The following is a 20398-nucleotide window of genomic DNA, read 5'->3' as shown; positions in this document are numbered from 1 at the left end:
GGCTACTTGTAATTAATATTTACAAGTTGATATTGTTGTTCTAGAAATTGCCCAATGACGATTGTATAATAATTTGACTACCAATCTTAGACCAATTCTCGTAAAATCAAAATCGCCATTGGAAGAACAAGCTTTTGGAGTTCTTGCACCATTTGCTTTTAAAAAGTTTCAAGATGAATTTCTTAGAGCGAGTCAATGTTCAATCATTCATGATCAAGGTAATACATTTATAGTGTGATATTTTGAAGGGGAAACTCCAAAAAATCATAATGTTTTTTTGGGATGGAGTAACAACTTGTAGTTGCAAGAATTTTGAATTTTGAATTTTGGGGTATTCTTTGTCGTCATATTCTTCGAGTCTTCTTCCATAAAGACTGTTTTAAGATACCCTCATTTTACTTACCTTTATAATGGCGTCGTAATGCCTTGCAAACTAATACTGTTGGTCAAGGAGGGGTCTTGAATTCTAGTAACGTTGTTGAAGGTGGTACTTGTGGTGTTGACGGAGGAGAAGATGAAATTTTGACAGAAGGAGAATCTGATTTTGATGGATGATGAAATTACACATGAAATTAATGTGTATTTGCTCCCTAACTCTAAGACAAAAAGGCGTAAAAAAAAACGACGTGAGAAAGGTGGAAAAGAATTGGGGAAGAAGAATAAATCTTGTTCCATATGCAAACAACCCGGGCACACTAAGCCTACTTGTCCTCACAAAGAGAATATATTTGGCTTCAATGGAATGGAAGAGGGTGCTCCATCTGCTTCCCAAAAAAAAAAAACTCAAAAAAGCAGCTCACGATTTGGGATTAATCCTGTATTCACTTTGAAGTTTTAGGTAATACTTGATAATACTCAAAGCTAAATTCCATATTTTCACATTGTTTATTGAGTATATTTGACAGGTGGTTGAAAAAAAAAATGAAAATGGGAGTAGTGGAGCAATAATGGAGTACTTCAATTTTTTTTTTCTATTTTGGAGTTAATGGAAAATTTTTAAAAAAATTGAAAATGTTCAACGTGGGTTTTGATTTACAGTGGTTAAATTGTAGTAGTGAAGTCAAATGAGTTTGTTTTGGTTAACAACTCATCATATTTATTGCTTAGTTAAAGGCCATGTTTGGTAATTGGCTTTTTAATGGCTTTTTGGTTAGCTTTTGGCTGTTTTATATGGTCAAACAGCCAAAAAATGTGTTTGGTAATTGGCTTTTTAGTCAGCGAAAAAGCTGGCTTTTAAGCCAAAATGAAAAAGCTGCTTTGAGTAGCTTTTTTGTTGGCTTTTGGCTCACAAATTATCTAATAAACAGCCAACAACCAACAATTAATTTACCAAACACTTTTATAAATAGTCAGCTTAAACAACCAATTTCAAAAGCCATTATAAACAGCCAAACATTTCAGCTGGTCAAACAAGCCAAGTGAACCAGCCAACCGCCAACCGCCAACAACCATTTGCCAAACAAGGCCAAAGACCATTTTTTATCTAGATTCCATTGAAAACTTAAATTTACAATTATGATATGAATTCTTTATTTTTTATACATAACCCTAAAAGCTATGTATTACAAAATCCTAAAAAAAAAAAAAAACAGAAAATTGAAAATTAAAAACGATGCCAAAGTTTTCCAAAATTTAGCATATGCTGAAAGCTGTTCAATTTATCCATCTAAGGTCACAAAATTTACAAAGAGGGTTTAAGCAAGTTGCTCAATTCAACCCCATCAAACCTAAAACCCTCTTATCATCAATCACTCAAACTCTGAAGTCTGAATGAAAGATTTCATTCAAAACCCTAATTAAATTAAAACCCCAGAAAAATGCAACAAGTTTGCAAATTCTACAGACAACCTTCAATTCTGTCTCCCTTCTTTCTCTCTCCTCCACCGCCATTTTTGTCCTCCATTAAGCTTGTTTCTTTGAGACCTCTTCATCAAAAGCACACCACAATCACCATTAGAGCTTTTGCTACTGCTACTGCAGCTTCTGAAGCTGTTAACAATGGCGGCAGCAACAGTAGCAGTGATGAAACCTTCTTTGCTAACGACGCCGTTTCGTGGGCTTCTCTTGGTGTTTCTGAAAAGCTCTCTCATTCTCTCTCTAATGCTGGCTTTTCCAAACCCTCTTTAATTCAGGTTTTTCTGCTTTACTCTGTTTTTTTTTTTTTAATTTAAATTTTGATTTGCGCATTTGATAATTTGGGTAGTTTGAAAATTGTTAGTGTATTTTAAGATTTTTGGTAATTGGTGATGGAATTTATGTTACTCGGGCTATTCGTTTTATCTAAAAAGTACTCGTGTTGGATCCTCGACACTCTAACATGGGGTATGGACACTTGGACACCTCATTTAAACCAAGAACATTAAATTTTTCATTATAAGTGCTACAGGAGAGGGAATTATATCATGTTTGAATCTTTGTTTATACAAGTTTATAATCTTAGCAGAATATAAATGATAGATTTTTGAGTATTGGACCTCTGTTGATAAATATGCATAGTGAATTAACTGATTATTTTGTTGAAGCCTCTTCGATCAATGCATTTTCGGGTTATGTTTTTCAAGTGATGGAGTTTTCAACAAAATTTTAGTAAGAACTGAATCACGAGGAAATGCCCCATAAAAGTTTAGGAATGAAGAGTGATTGTTGACAACCACTTATTGATTATGAGATAGGGCGAGGGTCCAAGCTTTCTCGAGCTGGAAGCCCCTATATTAATCTTAGTTCTTGCAATATTCGATGGTTATTAACTAGTAGATCATGTGTTTTTTTTGTTAATGCAATATTCGATGGTTATGTTATCAGGCTTGAAAAAATTTCTATTAATTTTTTGCCACTTTATTTAGACACACATCATAGAGTGGGGTTCTTTTAAATTCATTGTACTCACTTTTGAGAAAAATCAAGCTTTGCATTAGAATGGACTAAATATGATGTCTCTCACTTTCTCTGGCTATCCTCTGCCCTATTTGTTTTGAAAATTTGAAGTCACAAATTGCAATCTAGCCCAGTTATAGGTTTTGCAACGAATTGCAATTGTTGGGGTAATACATTTTACAACCTATTACCTATATGGCTAAATGCCATTAGTTGGAGCCCTGTGATTCTGTAATTGTAGTTTACACTAAGACCCTGTTTGGTTTGATGTAAAAGGTTTTCATGGAAAATGAATTTTCCATTTTTTTCCCATTTTCCTTTGTTTGGTTTGTTAAGGAGTGGAAAACAATTTTTCAAGGGTGGAAAATTCCATCCTTAATGATAGAAAACATTTTCCTTCCAAAAACAAGGGAAGCCACATTTTCCTCTCTCCTCCTTACCTCTTTTTTTACTTCCCTCTCATTCATCCTTACATTTCCACTCTTATTTTTTTATTTTTCTTGGACTTTTCTTGTATGCAACCAAATAAAGGAAAACTAATTTGCAATTGTGTTTTTCCTTGAAAATATGTTTTCCAAGAAAACTAATTTTCCATTGAAAATGTTTTACATTAAACCAAACGGGCCCTACGATACACTTGACAAATAAAGACACTTTAGGTTAAACCAATGTTGTTCTTTAATAAGCATGCTAAATTGGTTAAAATCTAGATCATTAGATTGGGTTTGAAAGTTCCTCTCATACTATATCCATATATATTTAATTGTCATTCTTATTCCGGGGTAGAGACACTTTATGTGAGTTAAGTGAAAAAGGGAAAGTTCGTCTTCAGTTGTTGAACCGGCCAAATACTATATGATGTATTCTATGTTAACCGGAATTTATATTGTTATTCAGGCTGCTTGCATACCATCCATACTGTCAGGAAAAGACACAGTTGTTGCTGCAGAGACAGGAAGTGGTAAAACACATGGTTATCTTGTCCCACTGGCTGAGAAGCTTCTTCATGCACGCAGTGACCCTGGGCTAGGAGCTCCTGTTCTTGGAAAAAATCATCTCTCGCAGCTTTCTCTTGTTCTCTGCCCTAATGTTATGCTTTGTGAGCAAGTGGTTCGCATGGCCAACTCTCTCTGTGGTGACAATGGTGAACCCCTCCTCAGAGCAGCTGCAGTGTGTGGGAAGCAGGTAATACTCTTGTATACTTGTGTGTGGTTTTCTTCAGTATCTTGGTTGTCTGATGATTATGAAAAATTTTATACTTTGCTAGAATCTTAATAAATAGAGATCCCTTTGGTGTCTTGGTGATTTTAGGCTCACACTGTTGTGGTTGTCTTAATCTTAGAAAATGGGGTGCAATATTAAGCAAGGTTTCCTGGTTTGTGGAAAAGGTTATTCTGGGGATACCTCTCACGTGTGAGAATTTCTCTTGTAGGGATGGCCTCATAAGAAACCGGACATTATTGTTTCTACACCTGTTGCTCTTTTGAATTATCTCTATGATGTTGATCGAGAAAGAAATCGTCAGTTTAACTTTGTGCGTGGGGTGAAACATGTGGTAAGTTAACTGGTAGCTTTACTCTATCCTATCAAAAGTCTATAAAAAGCACTAAATATATCATTCTTACTTTTGGTGCACTAAATGGCAGGTGTTTGATGAAGCTGATTTGTTACTTTGTGGTAGCTTCCAAAATCAAGTTGTTCGTCTCATAAACATGCTTCGTTTTGATGAGAAGCTGTTGTCACGATCAAAGAATAGTGCATCCGAGGAAACAAAAGAGTTGAATTCCGACCTCCAGTTATCATTTGATTGTGAAGATGAAGATGATAAGGACATCGATATTTCCATGGAAGAAGAAATTGTTGAGGATGGTACATCGGTAGATTTGGTAGAAGAGGTACCTGTCTCTGGTGTGAGAAAGGGCTGGAGAAGAAGTCGTGAATATTATGAACGTAGTAAGCAGTATATCTTTGTCGCGGCAACTCTTCCAGTAAATGGAAAGCAAACAGCAGGTGGAATCTTGAAACGGATGTTTCCAGGCGTTAGCTGGGTCAGTGGAAATTATCTTCATTACCACAACCCTAGGTAACACCTGTACAATTGACTCTATTGTGTGTTTCCATCTTAATTTCCTTATTAATTTCCATTTTCTGCTTGTTATTTATGCTTCTTCCTATTTGATTGGTTCAATTATGTCCTGTGTGTAATTCTAGAATGTGATCGTTTGTCAATATTTAAGAGTGCCTAGTGTAGACTATGTTTTCTTTAGGACTTGTTAAAGTTTATCATATGGTTGCCTTTTGGTGCTTCAGGTTAGAGCAGAAGTGGGTAGAAGTTTCTATCGATACTCAAGTTGATGCTCTTATAAATGCAGTAAATCAAGGTGTCAACTACAGTTCGCAGGCTTCTGATTCTGCTATAAATAGGACAATGGTGTTTGCAAATACTGTTGAGGCAGTAGAATCAGTCGCTAAGATATTGCAGACTGCTGGCATCCAATGTTTCTGCTACCATAGGAACAGCTCCCTTGAAGAGTCTACAAAGAATTTAGTTGAATTCAGAGAAAGGGGTGGTGTGCTAGTGTGTACGGATGCCGCAGCTCGTGGTCTTGACATCCCCAAGATATCACACGTTATTCAGGTATTTGCTACCCCCCCCCCCCCCCAAAAAAAAAAAAAAAAAAAAAGGAAAAATTTCATCATCACTTGATAGTAAGGGCAAATCTGTGACTGTTGTCCTTAAATCTTTTTTTGTTTTTAATTGATTTTCCCTCTTAACTTTGACTTCATGCTGCTATTGTTATCACTTAGTTTTTATCAAATTCTAGATAAATTGTTATCATACTTGAATGATTTTGGACTTACTATAAAGAAGGAAGTGTGCATCTCTGATGTTTTGTGCTGAAAATCCATCTTAAATAAGTAGCAATATAAAATACGGGATTTCTCTGTGTTCTTCCTCTCCAAATAAGCCCACAAAAATACCTGTTTAACTAGTACCTTTGTATTTGTTGTTTGCTATGTAGAAGTAATTCATACTAGTATTTAACAAGGGTGGAAAATTTTTCGTTTTCTGTTTTGATGATACGCTGATGCTGTTTCTTTCAAGTTATTGATATTCGTGGAATTGTAGCTAAGATTGAATTGATCTGGAGGTTTCCCTTTCAAAGTTTTATAGTAGTGGAAAGTGATAGATTGATAAGTTAAAAATGAGGTTCCTGGTGTAGAACTTCCAACTTTGGTGCTCAGTTCAAAATCTCTTGAAGTTAATGATCTGATATAGCATTGATTCATTGAGGTCATGCTCTAGAAATCAGATTATCTTTTGCCTAGACCTCAATTTTGATAGTCTTGTGATAACACATTTCCATACCAGCTCCAATACGCATATTTTGAGTTGGCATGGAAATGTGATTCCCGTTAGCTGAATAAGAACATTTGCTTAAACCTCCAAACATAAGGGACTAAAGGTACGCATCCATTTGACTTCCATCAAATTCTGCATTTGGGTCCTTCATTAACAAATGTATTAGAAAATTTTGTACCCTTTAATTAAATGGTTTGAAACACCAGTTCATACAGAACAATCCTACATCAAATAGTCTTTATTGAACCTTTCAAAACTATGCTATTCAAACTTTTTGTTCCATTATGAGGTATGAGCACATGACCCTTGGTCGATATAACAGATACCATAGTGATTAATTACGTCAAATTTCCTCTTTAAGACCCATGTCTGATTCCACTTAGATCCATACACTATCCCATTGTATGAGGTGTGACCTTTGGACAATATAACTTGGATACTTCAGTGACTGAGAACGTCAAAAATCCTCTGTGAGACCCCCTGTCTGATTTCACTCAGACCCATGTTCTGTCCATCAAATCCTTGCAAGTAAAGTTAGAATACTATCTTTGCAAAAAACAAGATTACAAATTCTGATTGTTTTACCTCTCTGTTTATTGTTTTCAGCACATCTCAATTCTTGGGTTGCCTTTCAAAAGCTGTCCAGTGCTGGTAGCTTAGTATGCCAATATAATGCAGATATATTCTTTTTGAGTGCCTTCTCCTTCTCTGTCTCTCTTTCTATCAAAATTGATTTGTATTTTTGTTCCAGGCGGAATTCGCTTCTTCTGCTGTGGATTTCCTGCATAGAGTTGGTCGTACAGCCAGAGCAGGTCAACATGGTCTTGTGACAAGCTTATATAGTGAACAGAATTGTGATCTTGTAGCTGCAGTCCGAGAAGCAGAAGAGCTTGGAAAGCCAGTGGTATTCCTCAAACCATATATATTATGCTAATATTACAAACCCCTCTTGTGACCTTTAAAAGAAGGGGAAAAAAAAGGAGGTTTTCCACGTGGATGTTTGAAAAATACAAGCCTGGCTGTGTGGACTGTGGAGTGTATCCATTACATCAACATGACCTACCAGACCTTGATGGCTTCATTTTCTGGTCAGATTTAGCAATTGTGACCATTTGGGATGACAAACCTAGGGCTGAGGTGGGCTTGAATATAGCTCTCTATTTCAGGCCTCAATTCTCTAGTGGGACATATCCTTACCACTAGGTTGACCGCCTTCAACCCCAACATCCCCCCTCCCCAACACACACACACACTAAGGCCCTGTTCACTTCAACTTAAAAAATAAAATAAAATAATATTTAGTAAAAATAATTTCAGTTCAGTAAAAATAAGTTTAGTTCAACAAAAATAATTTCAGTTCAGTAAAAATCAGTAAATGTAAAGAAGAAATATAATAGAAATTCAGTAAAAACAATTTCAGTTCAGCAAAAATAATTTCAGTTCAGCAAAATTAATTTCAGTTTAGTAAAAATAATTTAAGTTCAGCAAAAATAATTTCAGTTCAATAAAAATAATTTCAGTTCAACAAAAATAAGGTGAAGTGAATGGGGCCTAAAAAAATGTTTACACTTGTGAGGCATCTGCTAATGTGATGTCAGTGACTTAGTGTTGCCTTTTGTGTAGGAGGTTAGGGGTCAGGTCTTGTGGCTTCCTTATTCCACTATATACGGCATTTTGAAAGAAAGGGTTCTTGTTTCCTTGGGTCTGGGAATAGTGGGTAGTGGGTGTTATTATTTCCATGCAAGCCCCATGCATAATTCCTAAAATTTAAGGTTTCTTTCAGATACATCTGAGTTTGTTTTTTATTTTCCTTATTATTTCAGGAGACGGCATTTAGCAGGAAAAGAGGCTTTCGGAATAAGCTTAAGAAGAGAGGTGAGGTTTTCTTGCCTTGAGGCAGAGATTTTGATTTTATTAACAAACCACTGCTGCCCAGTTGTTATCATAATCTTGCTTAGGATAGAGTATTGAAAAAGGAAAATGAGGCCTACCATGTTTAACTTGTCGATAGCGTCATAAACTGGTTGAAATTGGAAATAGGTTGCAATTTTGAGTGTAGTAAGCCAAATTGGACAAGCTATAGCGTATACTGCTATACCCATAATCAGTTAACAACAACATTACAACTTATCACTTACCAATGCTATCAATCTATCTTATTACGCTTTAGCTTCTTATTCAATCAGTTTAAGCTGAAACTTCTATGTTTCCATTGGAAACAGGTCGGAACAAGGCTAGGGATGCATCCCCTGTTGCTGAAGTCCTGTAACATGATATCAAATTTTGGCATAATAGAGAGGTGAAATTATTTTACCTGACTTTTTAATGTAACTTATTCAATTCTCACTGTACATAATTTCTTTTCTGATAATATCAATGAAAAAGATGTTACATGATTGGGATCTCCTTTTTTTTTTCATCTAAATAGGCCCGACAGCAAAGCATAAAACAGCTTTTTTTTTTTTTTTTTTTGATTAAAAAACTTTACCAACAACTCAAACAACAGTATTGATTGCAACCCAAGCTTGGCCTATTGATGACAACTTTTGTGTGCGGCTGGCCATAATGTGTGGCCAGCTGACATACACCAAGTGACCCTTGATCGACGAGTAACCTCAAGTAACCCTTGACCGAGTGAGTAACCCCTATAGCACTAACATAGTAACCCCTATAGCACTAACAAAGTAAACCCGGTTGCCAGCCGCATATAAAAGTTTTTGTATTGATAAAGGTTGTACCTTTTAACTTTGAAGTTGGGGTTTTCCACCATTTAGAGGCATTTTGGGGATGGAAATTCCTTACCCTCACCCACTCCCACTCCCAAAGAGCCTAGGCATGCTAGAATGCTCGATTGCTAGCCAGCCTAGCCTAGATCAGGTGTTCCATGTGGGGTTTTCGCCTAGTATGGCAGTTTGCTCCCTCCAAAACTGCAGACTGACATCAGTGCTACGCAAGATCACTGCTTAATTTTACTCTTAGTTAACTATATTATCTCCAGAATTTTACCTATACCAACAAAGGAGGTTCCAGACTTCCAGAGACTGTAGATTTATTTATGTATTTTGAGGGGAAAAACAAACCTTTAATCTGTCTATATACTTAGCTTTATTTATAGTCCTTTGTCATCTGCTTTCCTTCACACTTAACCAACCACTCGAAAGAATGTGATGCTGTAGAGTGTTTTCAGCTTCTATGAACCTTTGTACCTGACATAAGGTTTTGTCAACAGATTTTTTTCACTTTGATATTAACCTTGAAATCATCTTGATTGTGGGTTTTCATGTACAAGCAAAGATATATGGTGCATGCACTGCATCTGGGAGTACTCAGAATGGTACTAAAATCCCGATGCATGCCAGGCGCGTGATGTGAATTTTAGATGTCACGACCGGGTGATGTCTATGGTCAGTAATTTGTCGTCACATTTATATTTTGCATTTTTGCAAAATTAAGTTCAACCACGACTTCAAAGCTTATTGTAAATGAATTGTGCAAGTGAAAAAAAAGGGGAAAAAAAACCTCTTTTAGCATACACCAATAATGCTAATTTAATAGCCAATTGCCCCATTTTATTAAAATGTCATAATTCACAATGATTACACTAAAACACGACAGATTTTTCCTGTTGTTTATATGTGATTATGTGACTATTAACTATTACTAGTATTTGCGGATGGAACTATCGAAGGAATATAGTAAATGTTTTCTTTTTCTCTTTAGTCTACCTTTTTCGAAAGTTAAGGAAGATGCACATATTGATATATGGTGAAAATGGAATGCATGTCATATCACATATCCGAAGGGGGTAATTAAGGGTTGTTCTGTCCATAACTTTGACATGAATGTGTTATAGCTGTGAGTCAGTGACCAATAATGCTTACTTTGCTAACTATAGACTCCTTATAAAGTTTAACAGGCACTTTACAGAGAAATTGGGTAAGCCAGATATTTTTCACGCCATTTTTAACAGCCAAACGTTCATAACGAGGGAATTGATGCTCCATTATTTCCTACCAAATTCATAGACAAAGGATCACAAGGGAGCAAACTCAGTGACCCACAGATCTTTCAAGGGAACCGGGTTAGACAATGATCATACTATAACTACCCAGCTTGATAATGCCAAATTCAAATCTGGCATGATGAACTTTCACATCATAATTTGAATGGTACTTGGCTCTGCAACATTGGCTAGTGCCGTACTATAGGCATTTTCTAGTGTTCGGATGGATGTGTATACGGTGTTTTGTTCGTATATACGTTCTTGTGCAGGTCTATAGCAACTTCAATGGTCCATTTGCATCGCTATTTAGCTATGTACTCCATTTGCTTCCCTTGGTATATCTAGTGAAAGCATAAGCAGGCATCTGATGCTGTTAAGAGTGTTTTCAGCGCCCTTTAATCCAATATTAGGCCTTGACAACAGATTTCACTTCGATATTCATCATGCATCTCGGAGTAGGTTAAGTGGTGGTGGGTAAATTATTTTGCTACTACTTAGCGGCTAATAATTACCTCCTGATTAATCAGTAGATGATTTTAAATTACATAGCGCTAATGCAGTAGCTTATTCATATCTTTTTTTATTAGTACATTATTCTCAAGTTCTCTTCAGTCTTACTTTTTTCATAGCACATTGAAGATGGTGCCCCATTTATATGGACAAATATGGTGAAATGTATGGCATATACCGCATATCAATAACTTGGAATATTGCATGTTTTAGCACTGAGCAACGCACTGATTAATAATGCTAAACTTTTTTTAGCTGTAAAGACCTTGCAAAGTTATTAGATTTGCAAGAGAAAGAACGTTTGTAAAGGGTATCGACAAAGGATGACTAGGGGGCGACCCATGGATCGACCAGGGGGGGCCGGGTTGGAAAAACGATCACTCTAGAACTTCCTAGATTGATCAGAGTCAATTTAAAATCTCTAAGGGGGTGTTTGGTTCAAGCATATTAGGTATAAGGTATGAGTTTGGAATGACCAAAACCCATACCTTGTGTTTGTTTCTAAAAATTTCATTTTTCAAACCCATACCTCAAACCTCTAAGGGGGCGTTTGGTTCACATAATTAAGGTATAAGGTATGGGTTTAGAATGGTTTAAACCCATACCTTGTGTTTGTTTTATGATTTTAAGAGTTTCAAACCCATACCTTAAACTCCCAAGGTATGGGGTTTAGAAACCTTGGGAGGGAGGTGAGTTTGGCTCATTCTCATACTTTTAGCTATCAAATAAAAGAAAAAAATTGCATTCTATAAGCATACCAAACATTTAGTATTAAGAATGAAGTTCCAAACCCATACCACTATGGTTTCATTCCTGATTCTAACCTCATACCAGTTTGCGAACCAACGCCCCCTAAGTTATGAGTTTTTGAAACCCAAGGGGGGAGGTGGGTATGACTCATACCCATATCTTTAGTTTAAAATTAATAGGAAAACTATCATTCCTAGATAAAAACCAAACACATGAAATCAAGTATCAAGTTCCAACCTAATACCACCCAGGTTTCATTTCTCATTCCAAACCTATACCATTGTTTGAACCAAATGCCCCATAAGTTGATGAGCTTTTACAATGTCACCCGGTTGATAAGCTTTTTTTTTTTTTTTTTTTTTTTTGGTGTATAGAGAATAGCAAGGGCGAGGGTGAGAATCGATTCCAGGATTCCTAGAATCGGGAGAGAAGCTCTAACCACTTGAGCTATCCCTCACTCTCACCTGGTTGATAAGCTGGTGCTACGTTGGCAATCGAGCAACACCATTGGCGTTTGCGAGTGTTTGGATGCGAGTGTTTTTGTTCATATGTAATGTAGGTACTTGATAGCAACTTCAATGGCTAGCAAGTCAATTACTCCCCTGTAGGGTTGGGATGATTTGGCTGTTGAAACTATTGTCCCTATAACAAGATCTAACTGATGATTCTGATCCAACATACCAGCCTTGAGAAAAGTGTTGGCCATTTAGCCAATTTTGGCGCAGGTTGTGCAAACAGGTTTTGTTAACGGCTAGAATCTTAGAATACGTCTATTCGTTTAATTTTTAATCATCTGAATTAATTGTATCTTATTAGAACTTGTTTTAAAGGTAAAATATTTTTTTAAGATGGGGGCATTATATTAGCTATAATATGCGTTATACACTTCTACCCTCAGTTGGCCGACAACAAACTACCCACTTACATTACTCCCTCCATTTTTAAATACTTGCTTCATTTCTCCATGCGCGGAGTTTTAGGAGAAATTGAAGAAAGTAATAAAATATGGGGGGTAGTGGGATAGGTAGAAGAATAAAATATTGTAAAAAGCATAAGTAGAGGAGAGGGTTGGAGGAGAGAATATGAAATTAATGAAATATGATTTATGATGGATCCATTAGGTGAGAGAAATGAATTAAATATGATAAAAGCTTTCTAAATAAGGAAATAGAGCAAGTATTTAAAAACAACCAAAAAAAGAAAGTGGAGCAAGTATTTAAAAACGGAGGGAGTATTTCGTATTTTATTATGGGATCCCATCGCAACTTATGACTCACATTTTTGAGTGAGAAGTAGTCATTCATTTCTCCACTTGTTACCGGGGGAGCCCCAGTTTCTCTTCTTGAGAAACATTTGGCAAAAAAATGTAATAAAAGCAACTTTATCAATATATATTTTTTTAGGTACTGAATCACCCCTCTCTCTCCTTCCCTTCTTTTGCCTACCTCCTTCTTCTAGCTTCCCATAGCTTCTCAACGTGACAATGGTGAAATCTTTACCAAGATATTAGACAACAACCCAACACCACGGCTAGACCAACCCCAACCCACTTTTCTGGCGGTTTTTGACGGCGAAGCCGCCTAATTCTACGAAAACCCTAAGAAAAAGTGGAGAAATAAATGGCATTGTTAACCCTAGATTGCAGGTGTGTTTCGTTTTTTAATTTAACCTCAAAAGCTGCTTCAATGGTGGAGTGAAAGGTCCTTCAATGGAGGAGAGAAGGTGCTTCAATTGTATACAACCAGAAAGTACACTAAATTGTGCAAAAGAAAAAAAATAGTAAATTACATTTTTATCCTAGTTTTATTAGTTAAAAAGACAAATTTAACCCTATGAGATACATTCTATGTTTATCAAGAAGAGAAACAGGGAATACCCCTTGTTGCCCCCATCTTTACACACTCTCTTAGTGCATTAATTTCATACACCAATCAAAGTGTTTCTAATGAATCATAAATCACCAAAGAATTTATCATGCAGACTTTATTTCACACTTAAATCATAAAATACAGATATTAATCTCCAAAAACTAACTCATTACTTAAAAAGATCGACCTTAGTCTTAGCTAACTAAGCTACCATTTGGTTTTTTGGTACTAAAACTAGTACATTTCAAATGTTCAACAAAATCTTCAACATGATTATCTGAGCTCCCACCATCACTAACTGCTTTCTTAGACAACTCCTTCCATTTCAAAGCATTTTCCCTTATTTCTTCACTCCTTTCTCCTTCCATTACTTCCTTCAAACATTCACTAAGATGTTCCTTTCTTACCACTCCCTTATCATCCTCCTTTGCCCACACTCCCACCCCCCAAACCTCCTCAATAAACTTCGCGTCAGGCAATTGATCACTCCATTGAGGGACTCCCACCATCGGGACCCCAAGGCTAAGTCCCTCCAGTGTCGAGTTCCATCCACAATGTGTCACAAAACACGCAGTTGCTTCATGTGCCAATACCTCGAGTTGGTTGCACCACGTAACAACCATTCCTTTTTGTGTTATTTCAACATCCTCTAGGAATTCTTTAGGGAGTTTACTAGCTTGGGAATCCCTAACTACCCAAAGGAAGTAATAGTTGGATTGTTTTAAGGCCCATGCAATTTCCTCCATTTGTTCTTGTGTTAGTGAAACCATGCTACCAAATGAGATGTAAATTACTGATTTTTTTGGCTTATTTTGTAGCCATTCTTTGCACTTCTCGCTTAAGGGTTTCCACAAACTCGCTCCGTATCCAATGTCTCCTTCTATTCTTCCATCTAAGTAGGATGATGGAACCATCGGTCCAATTAATTTCGCAGGCCATTTCTCAAATATGCCTTCAGTAATCTGCAATATAGTGTTAGAGATACGAGATATAATCAATTTATGATAGAAATATATTGTACATGTAATATTAATCCTAATGTTCCTAATTTTATCTTGAACATTACTCCATTTTTTCATGTTGATGATTGCAATAATAAATTATTTGCAATCAATCATGTCGATATAAAATTTTAGTCAATGATTTTTTTGTCAAACTGTGAAAATGTGAAATAGAAAGATGTACAACGTTGAACTTATTTTGGCGTCATATTAAGGGGGCTAAACACGATGATTATTTTAATCTCAAAATATAATGTCGGCAAAAGTATGACAAACCTAACAAGTTGGGCTAATAAGTTAATAACTCATTTTAGCAGGTACACGATTTTTAATTATGATTTATTATTTTATACCTAAAATTCTACTCCCTCCGTCCAAAAAGAACGACCCATTTGACCAAAACTTTGTCCCAAAAAGAATGACTCATTTGCATTAAAACACCACCAATTTGCAACAATATTTGTGCAAAATTAACTTCCCCATATAAAAATTTCATTTTCCATGTTATATTATTACTTTCTCTCTCTATTTTTTTACAAACCCCATGTAAATTTATCTTTCCAATATACTTTTATTTCTCTTTACTTAACTTCCTTAATACCCGCGTAATCAACCCAAATGGATCGTTCTTTTTGGGACGGAGGAAGTACTATTGAGTACGTATTTTTTTATTGCCACATTAATATTAATAGACCACGACTTTTAATTATCAATCACTAGTTTTGTTCCCGTGTAATGCAAGGATTTATAAAGTATGATATAATAATAATCAATTGAAATAGAGTTAATTGAAATTAAATAACTTATGTAACACTTTTTTTTTCATAAAATCATGTCAAGTGTCCATCCGGTGATTACTTTAGTATATAGTATAGATAGATTTGATATACTCCGTATCAAATACTTTTTCTATTTCTTTTTAATTGACACATTTCTTTAGTTTTGTTTGTCAATGTACAATTTTAACCATTAGTATATTTAATTACCGATAAAAAATTATAAAAAGTTGATACTAACTGTATATCGTTACGAATCTAACAAGATTTCACATGACTATATATTTCATTACGAATAAATCACAAAACACACTCAAATACAAGTGTGTGAATAATGCTAAAGTCAAAACATGTCAACTAGATAGTACCTTTTAATTTCTACACTAATAATATTAAACGGCCGGCTGAATCTTTTTTTTTTTTTTTTGAGGATTTGAATATTTTATTTAGTACTTCATGTCTTCTATACAAGAATTTTTTAAAAGTAGAAAGCAACCATTTTTCAATTTTTGCCACAAATTCAAACATTTTACATACTTTATCTATACTTCCTTAGTTAATCACAACGTTTGAAATTCTGTACTATTTTAACATATATATTAGAGAGTGGGGGATAACTCAAGTGGTTAGAGCTTCCCTCTTGATTTCAGGAGATCTTGGGATCGATTCTCACCCCTGTCCATGCGGCTCTCTAAACACTATATATATATAATTTCTTTTATGATTAAGTGAAATTTGGGAAATATCTTCTCCATTAATTTTAAAGATTTTGCTAACAAAGATCCTAAAGCGTTGAATAAGTATTTAAAATAGATAAAAAAAAATTTACCTCTAGCTCCAAATCTTCGAAAGAATTGCAAAAAATCCAATCAGCCAAGTCAACATTTGAGAATTGTCTCAACTTCATAGCCAAGTAAGCCGGGTAACTTTCAGGCTTCCTTAAAAATGTAGGCAAATCATTACCCTTAAACAAGGGCATTTTAGGTAAAGCACACCCGACCTCGACCGGCCTAAGAGGCAGCTCAATTAAGCCATTCCCCCACACAACAAAAAATGGCGCAAACTGCAGCCGCGTTAGTAAAAAACGCGGCTCCAAGTAAGCCATAATCCTTGGCCACATCCAATGCCCACGGTAAAAAAGCGTCGTACACCACACACGTCACAGGAAACGTCGTGTTTTGATAGGATTCAATAATACGAGCAAGAGAACTCGAACCATTTGATTTAAATGAGTTGAGAAAAACGTCCTCGGACCCAACTTTAGGAGGGCCTTGATCATCAAACCCGTCCGATATCGCCTCGACAGCTACATCTCGGAGGGAAGATATAGAGCCCATGGTTTGTTTGGTGGTGGCTAATGTGGCTTTGACTCCTTTAGAGGCTAAACGTTTAGCAAATTGAAGAAGTGGGTTAATGTGACCTTGGCTAGGGTATGGTACCACAACTACATGAGGCTTTGAAATTTTATTTTCATTTAGCTCAATCATTTTTTTATTTTGGGAATTATATATGATTTCTCTCTATTTTTGAGTTTGATTTATATGAATGAAAATGATATGTGTTTATGAAGAGAATGTAGTGTTATATATACGGGAGAATAATTGAAGGACGTGTCTAAAAAAATTGAAGGACGTGCGTAAGATTAGTGAGCAAACTGATGACGCACCTAGGATTGCATAATTAGAAAATGAAAATATTCAATTATACAAGTAGTAGTCAATTTTAAAGCCTCTTTAATTTTTTATTGGTATTGGGCTACATGTTACTTTTGTACGGATGCGCCGCAAAAGAAATAATTTAAATTCAACTTCAATTAAACTACCGCTGTTTTTTAAGTTATTTACACATAATTTTCTCTATCTTATAATATAGTGTCTATTTATTTTACAATAAGGTTAAAATGAGGACGTTGCATCTGAAAAAGGTAGAATTGATGAGCATCTGAAAAAGGTAGAATTGATGAGCATAAAGTGGGAAATAACCTAAATATCAAATTTAAACGTGTCAATTATTATGAAATGAACTACTCCAAGTATTAAAATACGTACATATGTGGTTATGATAGTTAATTTAGTTTTGTAATTGCACACAATGGTAGTAAATATTAGGGGTGAGCAAATCGGGGACCCGGTGAAAATTTTAGGATCCGAACCCGAAATTGGTTGGGACCGGGTCCTAAAATTTGGAATCGGAATTGGAACCGGTATAACCGGGTCCTAAAATTTAGGAATTGGAATTGGTTCCACCGGGTACCGGTTCCGGTTTCGGATACCTACTTACATACATAGGTGTTAATATATACGACAAATCATACTCCCTCCGTGTTTTTTTAAGTGTTACAGGTTGACCGACACATAGTTTTAGGCAATTTAATTGACTTAAATAAAATAAGAGGTAAGTGGGGTAGTTGGAGTATTTAAAAATTGGCTTAAATAAAATAAGAGGTAAGGAAGTGTAACACTTAAAAAAAACAGGTCGAAAATGGGAAGTGTAACACTTAAAAAAAACACGGAGGGAGTAATTTTTGGTTTATTATCACTTTTAGCATTTAATACTTATATTTTTTATATGCATTAAGCTATTTTATTTATGTTAAATATTAATATTATTTATTTTTTATTTTACTAAAGGCATGTTCACATTTACTGAATTGAGCTGAAATGAACTGAACTGAATTGATTGAAGTTGAACTGAACTGAGCTATAATGAATATTTTATTAGAGAGGCAAATTAGGAGCTGAACTGAAATTAAGTAAACGTGAATAGGCCCTAATTAGTTACATTTAATATTTTTTTTTTAAAATATATTTAGTTCGATATGTGTTGGATAATCGGGTATCCAACTGGTTCCGATTCCAAAAAATTAAGAATTGAAATTGGAACCGATTGTAACCGAGTCCTTAAATTATTACCCAAAATTGAAACCATCGGTTCCAATTCCAATTTTGGACCCACCAATTCCTAACCGATTCCAATTCCAATTTCGGATATTCCGAATTTTTGCTTAACCCTAGTAAATACTAAATTGACACTATATTATGAGACGTATTGGTCAATATCAAATTATCATGTTTTGCCACCAACCAGCTAAAATTAGGTGATAAACAACACGTGGAGCATGCATGAGATATGAACCTCTAGTTTTGAGGAGTAATGATTTGCGGCAAACCATGGATGGAAACTTGTTCACACCTACACAACAAATTTAATTAGTATACGTGTAAATGTGTAATGCGTAATCAATTATTTAAATATTTGACGGTATTATCCTTGCTTACATCATTGTTGCTGAGGTCATTATGATTATGTCATCTTTCTTTCATCATCTTTTTGTGTACACGTACATCATTGCTCAATTGGGAGTATTATATCTTGAAAAGAATTATGTAGTAAATCAAACCAAATCATATCTATTGGTTCATTTTTTTAAAGTCAAAGCTTAATGAAGTCTACCATTTGTTGAGATTATAATTTACAATGTAAAATATTATTGGTGGATCTTTAAAAATCCTTTTCAATGAACTTAAATTTTTTTTTTAGATGATAAATACTAGGAGAAAATGACACAATAATAATTAGTTCTTAAACATCATGAAAACTTGAAAAGTCCAAAGAAAGGGCAAAGGGAGAAACATGAAGTTTTCTCAATGCTTTATATTTGGTATATGCTATTATACATTTATACTGTACATTTTAATATACAGCGCCTCTTCTGTGCAGCTGGCCACACCGTGTGGCCAGCGTCCAGCTCAGCAAAATAACGGAGCTTCCACGCGCGCGTCATCAAATTGCCAAAAATAACGGAATCCAAAAAACACGCTGATCTCCACGCGCGCGTCATTTCTTCTTAAAAGCGTCGTCATTCACACAAATCCCTAGAGCCGCAACTTTAACTTCTCGATTTCACCAAATTCTTCTCATAATCGCGAAAAAAAATTACCAACTACAATGACTGACGAATTACAAAACTTAGCAGAATCACAAGAATCAATGGAAATCGAAGAAATAGGTGATTCATTTTTGAATCTGGAGATTGAAGAGATCGAAAAAAATCCAGAAAATGATGAAATACAAGGTGTGCAAGGTAATAAATAAAACTTACTCAAATTTTATTAATGGTTATCCCTAAAATGTTATACTGGTAATCCTTATTATACAGTAAGTAACCAATATTACGCAATAAGTAACACTATTACTGTATATAATAAGTAACCTGCTATATAATAAGTAACCCTATCACAGTAGAAAAGTAATCACTATTACGGAATAAGTAAACCCTGTTAAACAATTAATAATCCCTATTGCGCAATAAGTAATCCCTATTACACTTTAAGGGTAACCCCTATAATGAAATAAGTAAACCCTGTTAAACATTTAGTAATCCCTATTGCGCAATAAGTAATTCCTAATACACTATAAGTAACCCGGTTTCACTTCAAGGGTAACCACTATAATGCAATAAGTAACCCTATAACAGTGTAAAGCCCCTAAAAAACAATAAGTAACCCTTTTAAAGTAGAGAGGTATTACAATGTGAAGGTAACCCCTATAATACAATAGGTAAACCCTATAATGCAATAAGTAACCTTATTACAGTATGAAAGTAAACCCTATAATGCAACAAGTAACTCATATCACTCAATAAGTAACCCTTCTAAATTAGAAATTTAATCACTATAATGCAAAAAATAATCCATGCTATATAATAAGTAACCCTATCACAGTGGAAAAGTAATCACTATAATGCAACAAGTAAACCCTGTTAAACAATTAGTAATCCCTATTGCGCAATAAGTAATTCCTATTGCACAATAAGTAACCCTGTTACACTTTAATGGTAACCCCTATAATGCAATAAGTAACCCTATTACAGTGTGAAGCCCCTAAAAAACAATAACTCATATCACAAAATAAGTAAACCTTCTAAATTAGAAAAGTAATCACTATCCCTGTTATATAATTAGTAACCCTATTATAGTGCACTACCACAATATTGCTAATTAACAACGGTTCAAAATAGCAATAGATAACGGTCAACAACCGTTGTAGATGAAATCGTTGTTGTAGAGGGTGGTATCATGTAACAACGATTACTCTAACCGTTGTTAAATGTATGGTGTTAACAACATTAGACTACCCATTTAACCACTGTCAATATTGATATTCTAACCGTTGTTGATGTGAATAGTTTGTTTGTTGTTAAAGTAAAAATCTTGAATTGTTGCTGTTAATTAACTAAGAACTTAATTATT

General features: G+C 35.0%; 2 protein-coding genes across 4 annotated transcripts; one reads left to right on the top strand and one right to left on the bottom strand.

Moving 5' to 3' along the window:
* Positions 1–1505: 1505 nt before the first annotated feature.
* LOC110713617 (DEAD-box ATP-dependent RNA helicase 22-like) lies at positions 1506–10907 on the top strand. 3 transcript variants are annotated; one of them, XM_021892070.1, is made up of 9 exons: positions 1506–2132; positions 3772–4059; positions 4307–4429; positions 4521–4957; positions 5185–5512; positions 6990–7142; positions 8062–8113; positions 8461–8537; positions 10155–10907. In XM_021892070.1, the coding sequence occupies exons 1-8, from the start codon at positions 1818–1820 to the stop codon at positions 8505–8507; spliced, it is 1743 nt and encodes a 580-aa protein (XP_021747762.1). In that variant the 5' UTR covers positions 1506–1817; the 3' UTR covers positions 8508–8537; positions 10155–10907. The 3 variants fall into 3 exon arrangements, with proteins under 3 accessions (XP_021747762.1, XP_021747761.1, XP_021747760.1); XM_021892069.1 differs by having other exon boundaries at positions 10147–10907; XM_021892068.1 differs by lacking the exon at positions 10155–10907 and having other exon boundaries at positions 1507–2132; positions 8461–8649.
* A 2551-nt stretch (positions 10908–13458) lies between these two features.
* LOC110713811 (UDP-glycosyltransferase 74B1-like) lies at positions 13459–16739 on the bottom strand. Its single transcript, XM_021892251.1, is given in 3 exon segments — positions 13459–14331; positions 15976–16185; positions 16187–16739. Coding segments are annotated over 3 exon segments (1425 nt in total). The 5' UTR covers positions 16634–16739; the 3' UTR covers positions 13459–13563.
* Positions 16740–20398: the final 3659 nt, after the last annotated feature.

The sequence above is a fragment of the Chenopodium quinoa genome, unplaced genomic scaffold (genome assembly GCF_001683475.1).
Source record: "Chenopodium quinoa cultivar QQ74 unplaced genomic scaffold, ASM168347v1, whole genome shotgun sequence".
NCBI classification, from domain to species: Eukaryota; Viridiplantae; Streptophyta; class Magnoliopsida; order Caryophyllales; family Amaranthaceae; genus Chenopodium; species Chenopodium quinoa.
The sequence above is the reverse complement of the archived record's forward strand: the minus strand, read 5'-3'. Positions and strand labels throughout refer to the sequence as shown.

What these genes read in the sequence shown, in the direction of transcription:
- LOC110713617 (XM_021892070.1), top strand. Translation starts at nt 1,818, where the DNA reads ATGCAACAAGTTTGCAAATTCTACAGACAACCTTCAATTCTGTCTCCC. An exon ending in TGCGTGGGGTGAAACATGTG is followed by an intron (nt 4,430 to 4,520) that starts GTAAGTTAACTG and finishes ACTAAATGGCAG; the next exon opens with GTGTTTGATGAAGCTGATTT. An exon ending in GAATAAGCTTAAGAAGAGAG is followed by an intron (nt 8,114 to 8,460) that starts GTGAGGTTTTCT and finishes CATTGGAAACAG; the next exon opens with GTCGGAACAAGGCTAGGGAT.